At 39.6% G+C, this 19937-nt stretch overlaps 1 protein-coding gene across 3 annotated transcripts in view; it reads left to right on the forward strand.

The window, feature by feature from the left end:
* Positions 1-19937, forward strand: part of pdlim5a (PDZ and LIM domain 5a) — a 69149-nt gene that overhangs the window by 17185 nt on the left and 32027 nt on the right. For 2 of the 3 annotated variants that reach the window (XM_074671399.1, XM_074671400.1), the window contains exon 4: positions 17345-17384. In XM_074671399.1, the coding sequence (XP_074527500.1) occupies positions 17345-17384 (40 nt within the window). Of the gene's footprint in view, positions 1-17344; positions 17385-18376; positions 18820-19937 lie in introns of all 3 variants that reach the window. The other variant, XM_074671398.1, reaches the window with a different exon arrangement.

Raw genomic sequence — 19937 nt, forward strand, 5'->3', positions numbered from 1 at the left:
AAGCAGCCATGTTGGGGACAGCTGGCTCCAGCTTCTGAGTTACTTGAATACTTTTAGGTCTAAAGATTTACAGTAATCCCTTAATTCTCCAGACTGAATTTACTCTGAGAAATAATAGTTTTAAGGCCCCATTCTGTTGGTTTCCTGGCATTCACTGGCACTGTGAGATAGAAATTCTGTATATTTGGAGAATGTCATGCCGAGGTCAACATCTGGACTTTAATAAGTTTAATTGCGTAATGGAAAGAACCAATCTACTCCCTTATTTCTTTCCAGTTTTTATAGGTGTCACTTGCTTCACTTTTAATTCATCCGTGCTGTCGGCTCATTTCATTGGGTTTGCCACTGCTGCAGATAGCAAAAGGAATGATAACAGAGAGGAGACACGGAGAGATGTTTATAAGCATGTGGTGCAAAGGAGACATGTTGTAGTCACTTTTCAAATAAAGAGGTGATGGAGAGAAGAGATGGACAGCAGATGTTTGACAGAGTAAAGGAAAATCTTTTATTTTTTTTTAAAGAATAATTTTGACCTGGCATAGAGATTAAATCATCTTAACTATAATAAAGTTTAAGAAGAAGAAGTTTTACTGTTTTGATCTTAGTGGGGGAAATTCAGTTTTTAAAAAGGACAAAGCTAATGTAAGTTATTACACTGTCTCAGACATATCTTTCCCACTTGTTAAAAAACAAAAAAGGTAGGCTAGACTAAAACCTTAATGCAAATATCATTGTAAAACAACCAAAATGGATCTTTTTTATGTCAAAGGCTGTTAATATCAGTGTCTTTCATCCTCTATCAAACTCTTTAATTCTTATACTGAAGACAAAGTTGCACCTGTCTTTCACCACATACTTTCAGGAAGACCAGAGACCATTCAGACCAATAACTCTGAGTATGTCAAAGCTATACATAGCTGTGGTACATATGTCTGGCAATGAGGTATGTAAATTGAATTACATGATTGGGAGTCTGAGTTTTTTTTATAACACTGCATGACCAAAAGGCTGGTTAAGGGGCTTCAAAAAGTATGCATGCCACTTTTCACATGGCCTAAGCCATACGTTTTGTCAACAGGAGCCTGTGTTAGACATGGTTTATTCAACTGCATTACTGGTAAACAAAATAAACTGTTTGGAACTCTATCTTTTCAGTCTTTGCTTCAGATTTTGTCTTGTCAAGGAATGCTCTTTGTATTGTTAGGTTAAAAATAGTTCTTTGAAAGAATGCTCTTTGACCTTTGGAGCTTTTACAGATTTTGGCAGTCATTGTGTTTGTAAATGCAGCTTTCCGGCAATGGGACTCAGTTTGTTGAAAGAAGCAGAAGCAGGAAAGGATGGATGGAAAAGAATCTTTAAGAGGCCACGGATGGCGAATGGAACGGCATAAATGATTCTCCAAAACTTTTTTTTGTTGTTGTTGTTTTTTTTTATCAACGTGCTTGACATCTGCAAGCCCTGTTTCTGTAAACCATGGATCAGCCTGCTGGATGGCACCAGACAAGAACGTTAAAACATCACAGCTCCATGTTTAGATTCATTGATATCCATAAAATTTTACTCAAATTCCTTATGCACAGCTGCTGAAAAAATGCTGTAAAGTTCTCAGGGATCTTTTTTCCAACAATGATTTTTCCGTTTTAATCTTCTGTGTCAAACTGTATTTGGTTTGATGAGACTGAGAAAAACGTCTCATATCTTCTCCTATAGACTGGCTGTGTGGGAGATTAGACATATGTGCAGCACATGTGTTAGTAACTTACACACACAATGAGCACACAGAGAAACACGTCAAAGGGCTGGTTGGCACTGTAACATTTTCACATATACATTGAACGTCTTCAGTTTTCCAAGCAGGAACAGATGGATGAGAGTAGACAACCCTGTCTGTTTATCAGAAACTTATTCTTCTTTTTAAGAAAAAAAAAGAAAAAAGAATAATATACATCTACTTTATTCAAAACAGATAACATATCTCTTTTTTCAACTTTAAACAGAACCTAATCAAACACACAGTAGTGATTCACTTAGGTTCGGTGATTCTAAACCAATTGTCATCTTTGAGCCTGCCAACAGAAGTGCATCTCTTACCCCTTAATTCCACAACACGCGCCGCGCAGCGCCCTTGAAACGTAATGCGGATCACTTAGCTTCCATTGTAATCTATCAGGCAAATTCCACCGCACCCGCTGCTGAAATGCCAGCGCGCCCAGGCACGAGAAATACGCTTTAGGTCTATTTTCTGCACGGCCGCTTCCAAACCTCGTAACTTCACTGTTGATAAGAAAGAACTAGCTGGGGAAGTCACTGGTGAAGTTCCCGGAAGATTAAAAAAAAAAACCACAATGCATGAACTCTCGACCGTAAATTTCCCAAACATGTTATAAATATGTCACATCAGGAGGCACATGAATCAGGTAAACAGTCGGTCAGAGGGTCCCAGACGCAACACGACCCCATGGATGAAGAGAAGCTGATCTTGGAAGTGGAGAAGTTTAATATTCTGTATGATCCCAAAAATCCTTTTAATAAGGATACAGGCAGAAAGGATAAGATGCGGACTGACATATCAAAAGTTATGGGAGTGAATGGCGATCGTGTAATATCGCTATTCAAATGAGAGCCTGTGACTCTCCGAGGACCAGCCCTCCAGCCCTCCCCCTCTTAAATGAGGGGCGTGGTGCGGCGCAGTGCGCTGCTTCCAGTAGGGTTTGACAATCGGAGCAAGACCGCAGTGCCCCGCTGCACTACGTGGCGAGTGCGGTGGAATTTTGGGGTAGCTCGTTACAGCTTAAAGACTGACCCTAAAAACCAGAGACCTTAAGCTCAAAGTGTTTGTGGTTATCAACTTTACATTTCTTTTCTCCATCTGTCAATGAATTGATCGGCATAATCTCCATGGCACTTCAGGCCTTGGTGAAAACTTAGACAACAGGCTATAGGTCCCCAATCATTAGAGGTACTAGTGGTTCTAGGTACTTAATGTTCAGATGAAAAACACGTTATGTGCTTTTGTTGCATTATTAAATCACTTGAAGGGTACAGAACCAAAGTTTCTTGTTCACAAACTCCCATCCCATTCAACACAAACAAGTGGCAAGCAGCATTATGGTTTCAACTCTAGTTCCCATAATAGCAGTTGATTTGTTTTTGTTTATTTGATAGGCCACAGGGGGAGATATAACACTGAAAATAAGGTGGAAAAACAGAACTGAAGTCAGGTCAAAGAGAGTGAAGTGAGAGCTCAAGAGAACAAAAACGGGTTAACATGTAGAAGTTTTCTAAAAGACTACAAACCCACAGTGACCTTTCCTCATTGCCTAGTTTTTCAATTCCAAGTAATCCCACTAGTTAAGTTGAATCCCAACGTTCTAACCCTTAAATTAGCCTCTTCAGCAGAATAATTATTCTCTTCAGAGCGAGACAAAAGTATTACACAGTTCATTTCGACCAATCATCCTATGCCTCAACAAAACCACCTTTGTGTTTCAGAGTTACATTTCAATTGCCTGTGTCTGGCTAAATGCTTATTCCCCACAGTAAAGTCTTTAAGAAGCCCATTTGGCTCTTTAATGAGCCTGTGTAAGCAGTGTTTTCTCTCTTATGGTCTTATGGTTTTGTTGTGTTCGAGGAAGTAAAAAAGACACAATGAAAAACAGTTCACCCAGTGCACTCACATACATATACGCATGAGCAAATGAAGGCACGATAGAGTAAACAAGAAGTCACACAGCACAGAAAGCTTTCAAGGCAGCTTTTGTGTACGACGGAGTTAATGGGTTCCACATTTCTTTATCAAAGTGTGGATCTGGCCCTGCTGAAAAGACCTCAAAAAAGATAATGAAAGTGGTTTAAAGGCTGCTCTCCATGGCTCAGGGCTTCAGTGGAGATGTCACATTTATAAGAGTGGCTGTAATGTGTCATTAGTAAAAAGAACTGCGGTGCTGCCAAACTGCTGCACTGGAGTGGTGTCTTTTTTCAGTTACGCTGATTTTTGGATGGCTCTCCTCATAAACAAATGCACACATTAGGGAAAACAGGCATAACTCATCACAACATTGTCTCTCACAAATCTGACATGCAAAGCACATTTCAGAAACTATACAACAAACGCTGCAAACTCAGACACACACATGTAAGCACACACTCACAGTTCTGATGGCAGCTGCCTGAGTTATTTTGAGTCTGGAAGTTGGCCCTTGGTTGGATGACTCTAGGGGTTGGATGAGGGAAGTTTATGAAAGGTTGGGGTATATGTTTTCATTTTGTTTACACTACCTCCTCCAAATAGAGACAACAAGATCCCTTTGGTTGTACGTGCGAATGCTGATCGCCGTGCACGGCCATGTGCCCAATGAACAGCCACAAACACACGTCCACACGCAATCAGAAGGTTGATTTTCTTCTGCCTGCTGTCCCAGAGTGCCCCTGTGGTGTGTTTGCAGGGAAACTTTTGCTTCTCAGAGGTCCACGCCGTTTCACTTTCAAATATTTGGATGCAAATTCACAAACCGATTCACAGCTGTCATATTATTGAACTTTAGTTTGTAATGTAACTATTCTAACAGAAATATGCACACTACATGCTTAGTGAGCATCTGAAATATGTAAAAGTATCTCCAGCCCCACATCTTATTAATGAGTGGAGGAAGCCGGCCCTCCTTCCCCGGCTTATTTGGAAGTGACAAATAAGTGATAAAAATGGTCTGTTTGAACAAGCCTGGCTCTGAAGGAAAGAAATAACTACATCATCTATTCCTGAGAGGCTGATGGGAATTTGCTTCAATTGAATAATTTTCTTAATATCTATGATGTAAGCTATTAAGTACACTCACTTGATAATGTATTTCATGAATAGTATTTCACATTAGTTTTTTCCAGTTGGTGTATCTTGCACATTACTCCTGGATATCCTGTAGAAAGGACTTATCTTTTTATGCCCCCAAAAAAGTTGTAAGTGAAATTAAAGGCAAATCATTGTTTTTACAGATTGCTAATGGAATCAGGAATTGCACCTTATTTGTTCCCACGATCCACTCTGTCTCAATGTTTAATTCCAAATGAAAATTGCTGTGTATTTAAACCATAGACTGTATATAACATGGATGTAGTCTCCTCAACATCACCCATCTGTTTCTGAAATTGAAAATGAAGCACATCAGCTATAGCGGCCATATTGCTAGTGGCAAGGGCTTTGCGTGCAGCTATAGGGCGCCTGTCGGTCACGTGACCTGGGCTGTGCCTCTTATTGGGGGAGCTCGGGATCATAATTTCCTCTGAACTGCAGTTAGAAAAAATTCACCCCCTGTAAAATTAACGGCTCAGACAGGAGACGTTTTTTGAACCAGGCTGTAAATAGGTTAATTTCTGCTTCGAAAACAGCTCTTTTTTCGCTTGTGTATGTGACTTCTGGTACTTCCGGAGCCAGCCTCAAGGGGACGCTCAAGAAAAAGCAGATTTTAGCACTGTCTCATATTCTTAGCTCTGCAGGTTTGTGCAGCTTGCTTTAGCTTTGCATCTCATTGTGACTGAGATGAGCAGACACATCTCCAAAGTGGCTGCTGATGTCGTCTATCATCCTCATGGAACTAAATGTGATCCATGTATACGATGAGCTGAATGATGAGCCAAAGTCCTTACCATTTGTGGAGTGGAGTTACAGCAAATGTGACACATATTTGATTGTTTACATCCAGCTCACTTAATAAAATGAGCCAGCACAAGGAATTCATTTGAATGTGAAGAATAAACATATTGATAAAAGACTCTGTTGTACAAAATAAGAGGTTTCACCTCAGACAGCTCCAGATTCATTCAGCTAACAGTAACGTAAGAGCACTTTTTCCAGACTTTATTTACAAACAGTATTTGGTCATTTTGTCATCTGAAGGTGGACTAGATGCTCTGATCATACACTTATCTTAGCAGACAATCAGTATTTTTCACTGTGCGGGGCTGTTAGCGCAAGAGTCAGTAAGTGGGGTGCTAATCACAATGAGGCTAATTTGAACAGAAAAGTTCATGTTTTGCTCCAAATAAAGGTTTAAAGGATCATTTATATATATTCAAACCACAGTGGTGGGCTGTCATATTATTTTCTCTGCAGCAGAATGAATCAGGCTCAGCTTCCTGAAGAGGATAACTACAAACCCTGGTGCTGATTTGATAAATGTCCTGGTGGTCCCCAATGGGGTACTTAATACAGGACCAACTTATGAATATTTTATATATCCTTAACTATATATCAGCACAGCTATGTATGTACATGACTGTATGGACAGAGGCCCAATTATTGAAGTTAATTACTGTATTTTTTCCACTATTATGTAAGTAAAGTTATATTTACAGGATTAGTCTGGACTCATGAGACTTGAACTGTAGCTGCAGAAATCCTCTGCCCTATGAAAAGCCTCTGAAGTCATAGGCCCTCTCCACCAGCTGCCATTGTCACTTACTCCGCTCTAATGTTTGCCAAAGATGTTCCAAAGCCAAGAGCGCTAAACTGGGCTCACCTGTCTCTGTCTTTCACTGGTCTGTCGTATTTGCCAAAGATCATCTAAAACTACCAGCCATCATCTTTGGCCAGGCTTGTCCAGTTATATCCTAACACTAGGAGAATGTAGTTACAACGAGACACACCTGTCTCCGCCTGTCTGTCGCTAGTCTGTTGTTTTTGCCAATTAAAATACAAATAAGAAGAACCTTAGAGGTCTGAGAAGGTGGACCACGCATATCCAGAGGCCAAGAACAGAGTGTCGAGCTCATCTGTCTCTGCTTTTTTAATTCATTTTTTTGCCAAATATATCTTTTTGTAAGCCAAGAGCACTCATCTTCAGGCCAGCCTGCATTGTTGAATGATACCCAAAGGGGCAGGTGAAAGTGTGTGAGAAAATCATCTGGACCTATTAGAAGAGAAAAACAACAAGTCACATTTCATAAGCACTGAGTGAACGTCATGAATGAGTTACAGGGCGTAAGGAGCAGACAGAAAATAAACTGTACACTCAGCAGCTTTGTTCCAAACAAAATAAGCTTCTCATTATAGTAAAAAATGACCCTCTAATAAAATACAATCATCATGTTGTCAAACACATTACACATGGGTCTCAGGCACATTTGCCATCTTCTCTCGCAGTTCTCACATGAAATCTGCTCTGTTATCAGTCCAGATTGGCTGGGATCTTTTTTGAAATCAGCCAAATGAAGCTATCAGTCTTTTAGCTCTGCTTTAATTTCATAAAGGAATGACTCCATCTTCAACCCAGGCAAGGAGTTTAAACCTACAGACTTTGCCTCTTTTGGGAACAGAAAAATGTCTGTGTTGCTTTGTTCCTTGTGTGTACCTCTGTCCTCTCAGTTTCCCTGACTTTTTCCCACTGTTATCCTCTTCAAATTAACCTCATGAAAATACAGCGGTTTTATAGTGGAAACAAAGAAGCAGGAGGAATCCCAAAACTTCAGGCATTTGTTCGTAGTTATTGCCAGGATCATTTTATGATCTCTGTCATATCAGTGTTGCTTTAGTTTATGGGACACGTGACTCTTGATGTCATTCAAATAACAGAGGTTTGATTCAGACGGTGTGTGTGTGTGTGTGTGTGTGTGTGTGTGTGTGTGTGTGTGTATGAAGGAGTGATAAGAACACAAGGAAAAACAGAAAAACACAGCTGAACTCTGAACAAAGACTAACTATTATCAGTAAATATCACATCCCTGTTGGTAAATCGCTGCAAGTGATATCGACACACTTTGATATCCGAAACACTCTTAACAGTTCTAAGACCAGATGTCCAATATGGAAAACACTTCCTGGTCCAGCTGTGGATCATTTTGACAGGCAGGCTGTCCCAGAGCTTAGTGCTGGACCAAGCCTAAGGGTTGTTTCTCTTCTGTTTGATGTCCTTTTATTCCTCTTTCTGCTGCCTTTAAAAAGAACCTGAAAGCTGCCAGACAGAAAGAAAAAAGCTTTTATCTAAAAAGCAGTAAGCTTGGGTTAAATAAACATCTCAGCAAGTGTTGTGTCTGTCATCATTTAGGGTTTATTCAGATGCTGAAGAAGAGTGTTGATGTAATAAGTGCATGAGTACATGTTTTGAGACCATAACTCTGTGTTGCATGGGTGGATCTCACAAAGTGTGGCCTTTAATCTTGGATCTCCGCTCTAATTTATCCTGTTTGAGGCTCCCAAGAATTATGTAGCTGTCCTCACTTTGGACCTCCTCTCCCATTAATTTCCCTTATGGAGCCCCAGCTTGTACTGGCTTTGCCTTCAGGCAGAGATTCTTAAAGCCCTTCTACCCAGAGCCCACTCCTGAAACAATGCAGCCTCCATCTTAGTCTCATGAAATCACACCAGGGCTTTGGCTGGTTGAACCTGTATTGTGTTAGTTTTAGGGAACAACTTCAGGATGAACACTGAAAAGGTCTGACAGCCCAGACATTACTTGATAAACTCAGATTTGCTCTGGGGATCAGTCTGGTGTTTGTCTACTTCTCTTACTGAGTGGTTGGAACCAAGATTGTTGCTTTTCAGAAATGCCAACTACTTGTAAGATTTCACAAACTAGCTGTGGCTCAAACATTGATTCTGTGAACTGTAAAGTCATTTTGTTACTCAGTTTACAGTGGGGAAAATAAGTATTGAATGCGTCAACTTTTTTTCTCATCACATTTATTTCCAAAGATGCAATTCAAACACAATTTCTACCAGACATTGGTATTAACTCAAGTAATCCACACATGAAAAGAAATCACAACGTTCAGGTCCATAAATAATGATTATGTGGAATTAAGTACAAAAACACGGGAAAAAAGTATTGAACACGCTAACTGAGACTCATCTAATACTTAGTGGAGAAGCCTTTGTTTGCAATGACAGCTTCCAGACGCTTCTTGTATGTTTTAACTAATCGCCCACACTGCTCAGGTGTGATTTTGGCCCATTCCTCTGCATAGATTGTCTTTAAATCTTGAATATTCTTTGGTGCCCTCTGGTGAACCCTTTTCTTTAGTTCTTTCCACAAATGTTTAATTGGATTTAAGTCAAGTGATTAACTAGGCCATTCTAACAGATTGATTTCCTTTTTATGAAACCATTTGAGAGTCAAATTTGCCGTGTTCTTTGGATGGTTGTCCTGCTGGAAGGTCCAGCCACGTCTCATCTTCATCATCCTGGTGGATGGCAGCAGATTCATATCAAGAATTTCCCCATACATGACTCCATTCTTTGCTCCGTCAGTTACATGAAGTTTATCAACACCATGAGATGAGAAACAACCCCATGCCATGATGCTTCCACCTCCAAACTTCACTGTTGGTTTAGTGTTTTTGGGTGATGTGTAGTGCCATTTCTCCTCCAAACATGGTATGTAGTATGACAACCAAAAAGTTCAATTTTGGTCTCATCTGGCCAGAGGACATTCTCCCAGTATTCTACAGGCTTGTCAAGATGTTGTTTAGTAAACTTTAAACCAGCTTCAACATGCCTTTTCTTGAGGAATCGAGTCTTGCGGGCTGAGCGTCCATAGAGGCCATGGCGGTGGAGTGCATTGCCTATTGTTTTCTCTGTAACAATTGTACCTGCTGCTTCCAAGTCTTTCTGGAGCACTTTCAGGGTGGTCCTTGGCTCGTTGAGTACTCTTCTGACTTTATTTCTGACTCCCTGGTCAGAAATCTTGCAAGGAGCTCCTGTGCGTGGCCTGTTGATGGTAAGGTGGTGCTTCTTCCACTTGTGAATAATGGCCCCAACGGTGCTGACTGGAATATTCAGGTGCTTTGATATAAGTCTGTAACCAGTTCTATTCTGATGCTGAGCAACAATCAGGTTGTGAATGTCTCCAGAGAGCTCTTTGTCTTTACCCATCATGAGGTGTGTCGTATTTAACTGCTTGTGAAAAAAAAACAACCTTGTTTATAGGACCATCAATTTGCTCTAGCCCAGCTGATGTTGGTTTGCACTACTTCAAGTAATAACTACTGACAGATTTCAGGTGGTATGGTGCATTTCCTTACCAAAGTATACAGCCTTTTCATGGTGTGTTATCGTACTTCATTCCACATAATTATTATTTATGGACCTGAACATTGTGATTTCTTTTCATGTGTGGATTATTTGAGTTGATTCCAATGTCTGGTAGAAATATTGTTTAAATTGCAGCTTTGGAAATAAATGTGATGAGAAAAAAGTTGACGCGTTCAGTACTTATTTACCCCACTTTAACTTAATTTTTTTGCTAAAGGAGGTAGGGCAATGTTTTTGTAGCTGAACGTGATCATGATGACTTAATCATGCTTTGAATTAGCCAGGTTGAACCATCTCTGTGCGTCCTCCTGAGCGCCTCTCTTCCTCTTCTTTCTGCGGAGAAACAGAGCCGTAAAAGCTTAAATTAGATTTCAAAAGACAACATAGCTCTCCAGCTCTCCCATCTGCCGTTTTACTGCCTTGTGACTCTGGAGACAGTAAGGGCAGTCACACTCACCCACTCCTGTAGACACTACCGTTAAATCAAGCTGTTGCATTGTCACTGCACATGAAAAAGAAATGTCTGCCTTACCTCTCTAACAGTATGTCTACATAAATATCATTTATTGTCTTTGGAAACATACAGGATGAATAAGATGCTGTAAAATTAAAAGACTTCTCATTCATTTTATTACCTTGAATTTTATGAAATTGTGTTATAGCAGTAACTCTTCTTCTGTAGTGCCATACAATGGCTGTGCATTGCTCAAATGTGCTCAAGGTTTTACAGATGCATACTCAAATGAATGCCTTCTGTTGGGGTTGGTGCACTTCTGGAGACACTGTTTCTTTTCTCCTGCCCTCAACCTAATGGGCCCGTTTCCTCCCATGGTCTGCTTTTAATACTCCTTGGGGTGCCACTGCATTGCTGTGTGTTTCTGTTAAAAAGTGAGCTACTATAAAATGTTCTTGTTTGTTGCTACGTTACCACAGGAAACACACTGGCTCAAGGCAAGAAAAGAGGAACATTGATGATGATATCAACTCATATATCCACAGATCTGCACAGATTAAGATAAAGCCAAATGTGTTTTTTGTTTGTTTGTTTGTTTGTTTGTTGGTATGTAAGTGAAAGAGAAGCTGTTTTAAGAGCTTCCATAAAGATCTAGGTCATGTTAGGTCAGCATTTAACACAATGTTTGTTCCACATGAAACAACCAGACAACAGGCAGCTTTACATGCTCCAGCTTCTTTCAAGAAAACCACAGTTGATTTATGCCCTCCGGCTTTTTGTCCCGCCGTATTGATCTGAGGCAACAATGAAAGATAGAGAGCATTGACAGCATGTATGTAACATAAACCTTCATGTGTAATGTGGCCTACATCTTGTGAGCTTTGCCTTGAAAGAGGAAAAAATATCAACATTGAAACAATAGCTTCAAATTTGACTATGGAGGTTTTTCCTGTTTTCTGTGCTTTTGTCAAATAATCTGTCCTGAGAAAACCGAGTCTTGTTTCTGAAGAGAAACAGCTCCACTTTTGACGTATTTTGTTCATTTGGTCTGGTCAGTATCAAAGTACTTTTTAAGGATAAAATGTGACGTCATTGTCAGCTGAAAGGCCTGTGAAGGTCCCGGTGGAGATAGTGGTGGGAGGTAAAGGATAGGAGGAGATAACACGCAAACACACACACACACACACACACACACAGACTCATTTATGTTACATCATAAGGACGTTTTTCAGGATGGTACCAATGGGGACTCTTTTTTCTAAATGGAACAATGGGATGGTTTTACCCTTCAGGTTTTTTTCATGTGGTTCCAGGACTCAAAAAACTCTCCCACACACAAACACAGACTAACAAAAGTATGTAAGAACTGATAAAGATAAGCACACCCAGCCTCCAGGTCTATTTCAAGGGCTGCTGAAAATAAACTCACATTTTGATCTTAAAGTGACAAAGTAGCAACACATTTGGTTTTGGATTCAACAACAACAACAACAGAAAATGAATGTTGCAGATCAATAATAATTATTTTCAAAAAGTCATATTCAGAATACCAGAGGATAGGTTCTGTTCCCTCATCATCTTTAAGTACAGGGCTTGTGGCGATCCCTATGGCAGTCAGTGTTTCCTTACTGGGTTCCCTGGTTTCCTCTGAGACAAGTTGGTCAGTCTGCCTCAGTTTAAATTCTTATTAGTATTAAACCACTCTGTCTTTCTCCTGTCTCCTAATAAGGCACCAGAAAAAAGACGTGTTACAATGATAGAGAGAGTGTCCCCCTACATGAATGATGACAGCATACATTTTTATAGGGCTTTCAAAAGTCATTGTCACCTTTGTGTAAAAAAAAAACACTTACCTCATTTCTAATAGAATGAACAAAACTGGCAGCAGAGGTGGGAAGAAAGTCAAAAGGGGAGGGGGAAAGGAGAAGAGAAAGGAAGACAAAACACAAATAAAAAATAGAAACATAAAAAAAGACATGTATTATATTTGTACAGTTGTTGGAGTTTCTGATTTTAAAATCTCATATACAAAGTGTTTTGTGCTCAAATCTGTCCCTGCATCATTTGGAAAGTCAACTTTAATCTTACCCAGTAGCTTGACAGATGCATGTGGGTTCACAAAGACACACTGAGATGTTACATCATTATTTTGTCCTGTAAACTACACTTTTCACCATAAGGCTGCCATACAGCTTGTACAACAAGGAGTCAAAAAGAATTATTTTTACTTATTTCAGAACTGACAGCTTTCAGAAACACCTTTAAAAGCCTTGCATTGATATGTTCAACATTGACTTCAAGTGTATTGGCTTCAGATGTAACAGATCATTCTCCTCTGTCCTTGGCAGGGTTGGAAATGTTACCACAAAAAGCATGAAGAGGCTGCCAAAAATGTCTCTACAAGACAAATTAGGTGCAAATCTCAGATAAGTGCAGGGCTCATAAAAACACCAAACTGGACCCGAGGCCAGCAGGACCACAGTACAGCTCTGCTAAAGAAAACTAAGCGGTCTCAGAACGGACCAATCAGGTTGAGGTTTTTCACACATACAGTATTTGGAAACGTCCAGGGCTTAGCTGATCTAAAAATAGATACACTCACTGTGTTTAGTCCTTTTTCATATAAATGACAACACACCTTATTTAAAACCTCCTCCATGATGACATGGAAAAGATTTGTGCGTAGCTTTTAAAACAAGATAGTGTTTGACATTTTGACTACTAAGTATGCAGCCATGAGTGTGTGTGTGTAAGCTTTCAGATTTTGTTGTAGCTGAACAGCTGTGAAAAAGTAAAAACACGTTCATGTTAGGAGGGGTGAAACACACATGAAGGGATTGTTTGACAGACTTACCTTTGCTCATAAAATCCCTTAAAGCGTGTTTTTCTTGTATAGGTGTGTTTAGATTTTATTGGTGTTACTAACAAACCCCAGCCTGTGTCAACTTCATCTGAACCTTTCCTGCTTCTCACACACACACACACACACACTGACGGACACAACAATCTCTCGTTGATTCAGTGTTGCTGGTTGCTAGCTAGTGAAGCTGTCAGCTAGTCCAGGCACAGCCCTGGAAACATTCGTCACTGATCTCACTCAAGTAAGAATAGACAAGAGATTAAACACAAAGGCACCAGTGAGAACGTGAAACAGCCGCATGAGTATGGTTGATCTAAGAGGAGACATAAAAGTGATCCACTCTTATTGTGACAGGGCAATTTATTAAGGTTTGTTAATGTGGAAGGCGTTATGAGTGACTCAAAGCAGTGGAAAAAGTGACAAATGACGGCAAAGTCAAACAAAATACCACTGGGAAGATTAAATGAAACGATTATTTAATTTTATTGATGTTTAGCTCTTGTCATCTTTTCCTGTACTTGAACATTAGTCATAGAAACTAGAATAGAATAGAATAGAATAGAATAGAATAGAATAGAATAGAATAGAATAGAATAGAATAGAACTTTATTGTCATTGTAACAATTACAATAAAATTGAAGTCACAACAGCAATCAAGAAAACAAAAGTAAGAAAGTGTATAGAAAGTGCATAAAGGTCCATAAGAAAATATATGATGACAGCTTGTCCATCATTGTCCAGTTCAGCCAGCCTCCACCTCCACAGGGTCCAGGACTGAGCTTCTTCAGTCATGCTTCCTCTCTGTCTCCTGTATCCTGTCTGCTCACAGCAGATGAAGTTCTTCCAATGTGGCGTTGGTGTCTGATGTTAGCTCCGTTAGCCATGTCTGTGAATAGCATGATGCTACTCTGCCCTCTGGTATTCCCTCTGTTGCTGGGTTAGCACAGCTAGCTCGTCCATCTTATTGGAGATAGATCTGACGTTCCCAATAACGATGGATGGAAGGACAGGTCCATGTCGTCACTTCTTAGCTCACACCTGAGAACCAGCACGTCGTCCTCACCTCCTGCTCCTCACCGTGTGGGAAGACATCAGGCCTTACATCAGTTAGCATTGACATGTTACAGGCTGCTAACAGCTGAGTTCACATGTAAACAATGTGGCCATGGTTACATGTAGGATCTCCAGACAAACACAGGAGAAAAAGTAGTAAAAATATCATTGAAGCCACAAAAAGTTTGGTGTACATGAACAACAAATTAGAAACGGACAAAGAAGAGAGAGCTGCTGCAAAAGGCAGCCGTAGCCAACAAGTCGGCCTCGAGTGCAAAGCCAAAATAAAATGCCATACCATAAGTAACAGGCTCAAATATGAGTTGGTATAATTTCTTGTTTAATTCAGTTCAGTTGTATTATTGGAGTTCAGTAGTTTTGATGATTCACAGTAAATTTAAATACCAAAACTCCATGGAGCGTATGAACAAAGCAGAGAAAAAACAATGCTCATGAAAGCATGTTACCAGTTTTTTGTACAAGTTTGTGTAGAAAAACTCAAACTTAACATAAGGAAGTAAAGTAAATATGTAAAATGTCTGTGTCAATGCAGACTCTATGACCAGCTTTCAAAGAGGAGTAAGACAGTATAAATGATTTTACACAGTATGGAAAAGTGTTTAAGCACACCACTGTAACCACAGCATGCACAGGGATGTGGTAAGGTATCAAAGCAAAACCAAAATGGGTGTCACCACAAAGAAGACCTGGGGAATATCCAACTCACAGTCCCATGAATAGACCAATCACCGGATTATATAAAACTTCCATGAATATGAAACAGAGTAGAGGAAACAGCCACATCGAGTCCTGACAGCTTACATGAAGCATGCGGAGTATCAGATTCTGAGTACAGGAACACCAGCTGCTCTTAAACTCTGAACCCAATCAAAATCTTGCTGGGTCACCACTTAGATGAAGAACGCACACATGGACGAGCAGCTCAGCAACGGTGTGGTGTGACATGTCATGTTTGTCATTGTCACACCGTCGATGTCTGTTTTGCATCCACTTACTCTTTGACCCTGACACATATGAGCTATGGAGAAACATTCCTGCCGCAAAGTGTTTGGTACAGTTAGAAGGACAACGATGCTAAACGGAACGCTCTTATTCTGGTGACACATCGTCTGGCAGTGATTGAACTACAACTGCCACAGCATAAACACATTTTCAAGGCTCAGGTGACGCTAAGAGAGTTGTGGAGTTAAGACTCTCTTGAGAGGTCCCAAGATCACACAAGGTCCTGGTAACTTAAGCTGTAGCTTAACTAATAAGAAATGAGAGCGCTTAAAAACAAATCAGGCTTGTACTAAAGAATGATATTTGGTCCAAGTGAAGCAAATGGTTGAAAAATAGGAGAGCAGGGTCCCATGATGATGGATACACAAGTGCTGAGGTTATGCTGATAGTCCTGCCAGTGAATTTACTACCAGTTATAGAGGTGAGGTTCCCATATTAAAAGCTAAAACCAGATGACACTACCAATGAAGAAGTATTACTGAGGTCTTAAAGAGCAATAACTAAGGAATGACTAAAACAAGCTTCTACAAGAGGATCATTGGTCCTCTTTAAAGAGCAGATTTAGTGTTGTTCAAAATCCTGATTCTTAAAAATGCTATATTTATAAAGTGTTTCCGGAGCTTGAAACTACCCCTGACTCTTTAAATCCCCAGAGAAAGGGTTTAAAAGCCTAAGAGTAAAATTAAACTCTGATTCTCATTTACTTCAAAGTCCAAAGACCCCCGTCACCACCACCGATGCAGTTCCATGTTGGTGTTTCCAGTTATAGCTTCTGTGTAATCACACACGTGAATGCCGATGGAGTATTTGAAATGCCTGCTTGTTGCCCTCCCTACTCTATGTGCCTCTCACAGTCCATGCCATGGAGGTGCAAGTGAGATCATTGCTTCCATCTGAACTGTCAATGAAAACACTGGTGCTGCCCTGATACAGCATAGTATGTCCAAGGAAAGCCAGGGCAGGCAAACAGCTCACATTGACTTTACAACACCTAAAACAGGTGAGAAGCAAAGTTAGAAGTAATATTAAGAATATCTTGACACATTAAGAGTTATGAGTAAAAGTGTCATCAAAGCAGGCTCACTTTAGGGTCATTTAATTGAGCTGTTCAGGTCAGAGGAGTTGCAGATTAATTTAATAGAACCATATCCTTCTGCATCTGGTGTTAATATCTTTTTAGATCCTCACATCTCATGTTGAGGAAACATGATGACCATCACAGGATACTAATGGCAAACAAAAAAACGACTGAGAAACAAGAGACAGAGAGGAAAAGGCCAAACGTCTGAGTAGCTGTGTCTGTAGCCTGATGTGATTCTAGCTACCACAAGCCTGTCGGCTCACATTTAAAGTGAAGGACATGAACCTCCCTCAGGAAGTTTCTAGAAGGCTGCTCTTAGAGGAATGCTGGGGCTGCTGACAGTCAAACGTCTTCAGTTACAACAAGGTTTACCTAACCTTTAATTTATGTGAACTAATGTTTTTCTTTCTTTTATTTTTACCTTCATGGACAATGAATATTTGATGCAGTAAATTACGTTTATTTGTTCCATGTGTGTGACTGTTCCTCACTGTAGTTTGTCTTTGAATGCTTGATACTGTTTATTTTGAGGTTGCAGAAGACAAACTGTTGATGCAGCTATGACCAATTTTAAACAGATTGGTCAGTCTTAACTCAATAAAAGTGATCATCAGGATAAAGTGCTGAGCTGGTAGACCTCTGGAGTCAATTGATCAGTGTAGGCAAAAACCTGTAGTTGACCTTTGGGCATCATGAGTAAATGCAGTATCATGAGTATCAAACAGCAGGAGTATCAGGTTGGTTTAAGCTCCTGTAAAACAAAATCAGACATCTACATCTTGTTGTTATGTGTCATTTGTGATGCAAGCAGACTTAACTCATGTACTCTTTCTTTTTCCTTCCATCCTCCAGGGCCCCCAGTGTTCCCAAACCTCCTCCCGTGGCACCAAAGGTACTTTCACTTTGCATGTCACTGAAATGGCAGGAAGTTGTACGCAATAAGTGCACAGCATGTGTGTTAATGAATATGAAAAAATCAAAAATAGATCTCAGAAAAAAGCACATAGGTTGAAAATATTGTGTAGCTGAAGTACATACAATTTAATATCATTTTTTAAAATCTAAAGTTTTAACCTCTGTGGAATAGTATGCTTGTAAAGTTTGAATTGTAATCAAACATTTAGCTGCTACTTATTGATAAAACAAGTACACAGTGGTACAACCCACCTTAATAATAACTTGTGAGGTTTTCATCAATGGTCTTGAAAAGTTAAGAAGTTTCTTTTGAGCATTTATTACTGACTTATCATGTAACAACATTCAAATTAGTGACAGTATTTTGTCTAAAATTGTATCATAAAGACATTAAAATAACTAAGCTGGATAAGAATCTTGTAACCAGTAACTAGACCTTATTTGTGAACCCATAAAATTTTATTGCATTTTTGGGAAGGATTATCATTAACTCATGTTTTTCACACAAATAGTAAATTTAGTTTATATTTAAAACAATAACCTTTGTGTGTGACTGACAGTGGAGTTACAGTGGAGCAGGAAAAATAAAAATTTTAAACTGATTAAAATTCAGACATTAAATAAAACAAGGTACTTACCTCAGGTATCATAGTTTGCTGTATGACCCTGCATGCAAATCACTGTCTCATAATTTCTGTTGAAATCACATCATTTTCTTTAATTTTGTGTTGTTTTTTTTCAGTTACAATAACAGTTTAGTATACTGATGCTTCAGGTCACATTTTATATAAGTGCACGGTGTCTATGTGCTTTTTTATACTTGAAATTAAATGTTGTCAAGTCTAATTACCCCATCTTTGAATGATAACCTGAGAAGCATCAGTATATGTGTGTGCTGTGCTGTGTGGTGATTTGTTTTATTTTGTTTTGTTTGTATCTGCATGCTCTTTTTTTTTTTAATGCCGATAGGACGAAAGAACAGACATCATAAAACCAGTTGCCCTCACCCATCCACCACCACCACCCCATCCTCACCCGCACTCCTTCAGCCCATCCAACCCTCCCACCATCCCCTGCAGCAAAAACCCAAGGCCTTTTGGTGTCTGTGGTAAAGACATGGAGTACCATCCTTCACAGGCCCCTTTTACTCCCTTTATTCCATCCCCGTCCTCTGCCTTTACTCCTGCCTCCTCCCAGTCGTGCAGTCTTCCCTTCCCTCCTCCCCCACCTCCTGTCTCCTATCCATCCTCATCCTCTCCCCCATCCCCACCTGTCCTCGTTCCGCCCCAGCCATCAGTGTATAACACGCCAATCAACCTCTACTCAACTGAGAACGCATGTGAAGTGGCCATGGGGCAAAGGCGGGGTCTGTTGGAGAGTCAGGGCGGAGCCTTGCCTTTGCAGTTTAATGGGTGAGTGGCATTTACTCCAGTCAATCAAAACAAGAAGTCAAGCTCTACATTTTTCCAACTCTGGCTTTTGGCATCCCCATCCCTTAAAGCTGTGTAATAAATTAAATTTCTTTTAAACTGTCAACTGTCCCCTAATGTTTGTGCACAGGTAATGCCACTTTGTACGTTCCTGTGTTGTCCCCAGTATTTGCCTAATGACATTTTTTAGCTGTTGAAACTCAAAGACTGGAAAATTTAAATTCTACACCGTCCTGGAGTAAGCTATCAGCATTGGTATAAAGATGGGTATTGTACATTTTTTGTTTCATACTGAGCTTCTGGTACCCGTGTTGCAGCTTTACATGGCATACAGCAAAAAATAATCCATATTTTTCTGGTGTTTTAGAATATTATTAGTAAATACTTACATAGTCTGCAAAAAAAGAAAAAGAATGTGTGATTAAAAAGTTGCTGTAAATACTACTTTTATAAAGGGAGACTCACTTTTATGTTAATATTTTTTAAAAGTAAAAACAATGACAGATGCTGTCACACTTTAGAAGAAAAAAATATAGTACGTCACTGACTTCACTGGTTTCAGTTAGCAAGCTTAGGCTAATTTCAAAGCCTATGTTTGTTTATAAACGTTGTTTATAATACTACTGCTTGCCAATGTAATGCTGATGATTTTGTTGTTGTCTTTGTTTGAACAGTTCTTAAACAGTATCAGAGTCAGATGTTGCTTTACTGTGTTGTATTAGTAACAAAATCAGATGAACTAACCTTTTGTTTATAGTAATTATTTGAGAAGGAGGGCGTAAGAGACATTTAATAGCTTTGTACACGTGATGGAAAACTGGAGGATAAGAGATTTTACATGAGCTTATGAAATCATGTTAAATAACCAAATGTAATTACACATAAAGTTGCATTCAGTGGTTCAAATTGTTATACACTGTGAAATACAGTTAACGTTTAGGATTGGCAAATAAAATGAAAACCAACAGAATAAATAACAGTTTAAATCTAATCTAAGAGCATTGGCAAGGAGAAATATCCCTGCACTGACGGCTGCATGAGTTTAGAGTGGAATTTAGAAGCTTTTCGTCTCCACTTGATCTTAAATATTTTATCATGTT

Source organism: Halichoeres trimaculatus, unplaced genomic scaffold (assembly GCF_033239565.1).
Source record: "Halichoeres trimaculatus isolate MK-OKI-2021-1 unplaced genomic scaffold, fHalTri1.1 fHalTri1_scaffold_5, whole genome shotgun sequence".
NCBI lineage: Eukaryota > Metazoa > Chordata > Actinopteri > Labriformes > Labridae > Halichoeres > Halichoeres trimaculatus.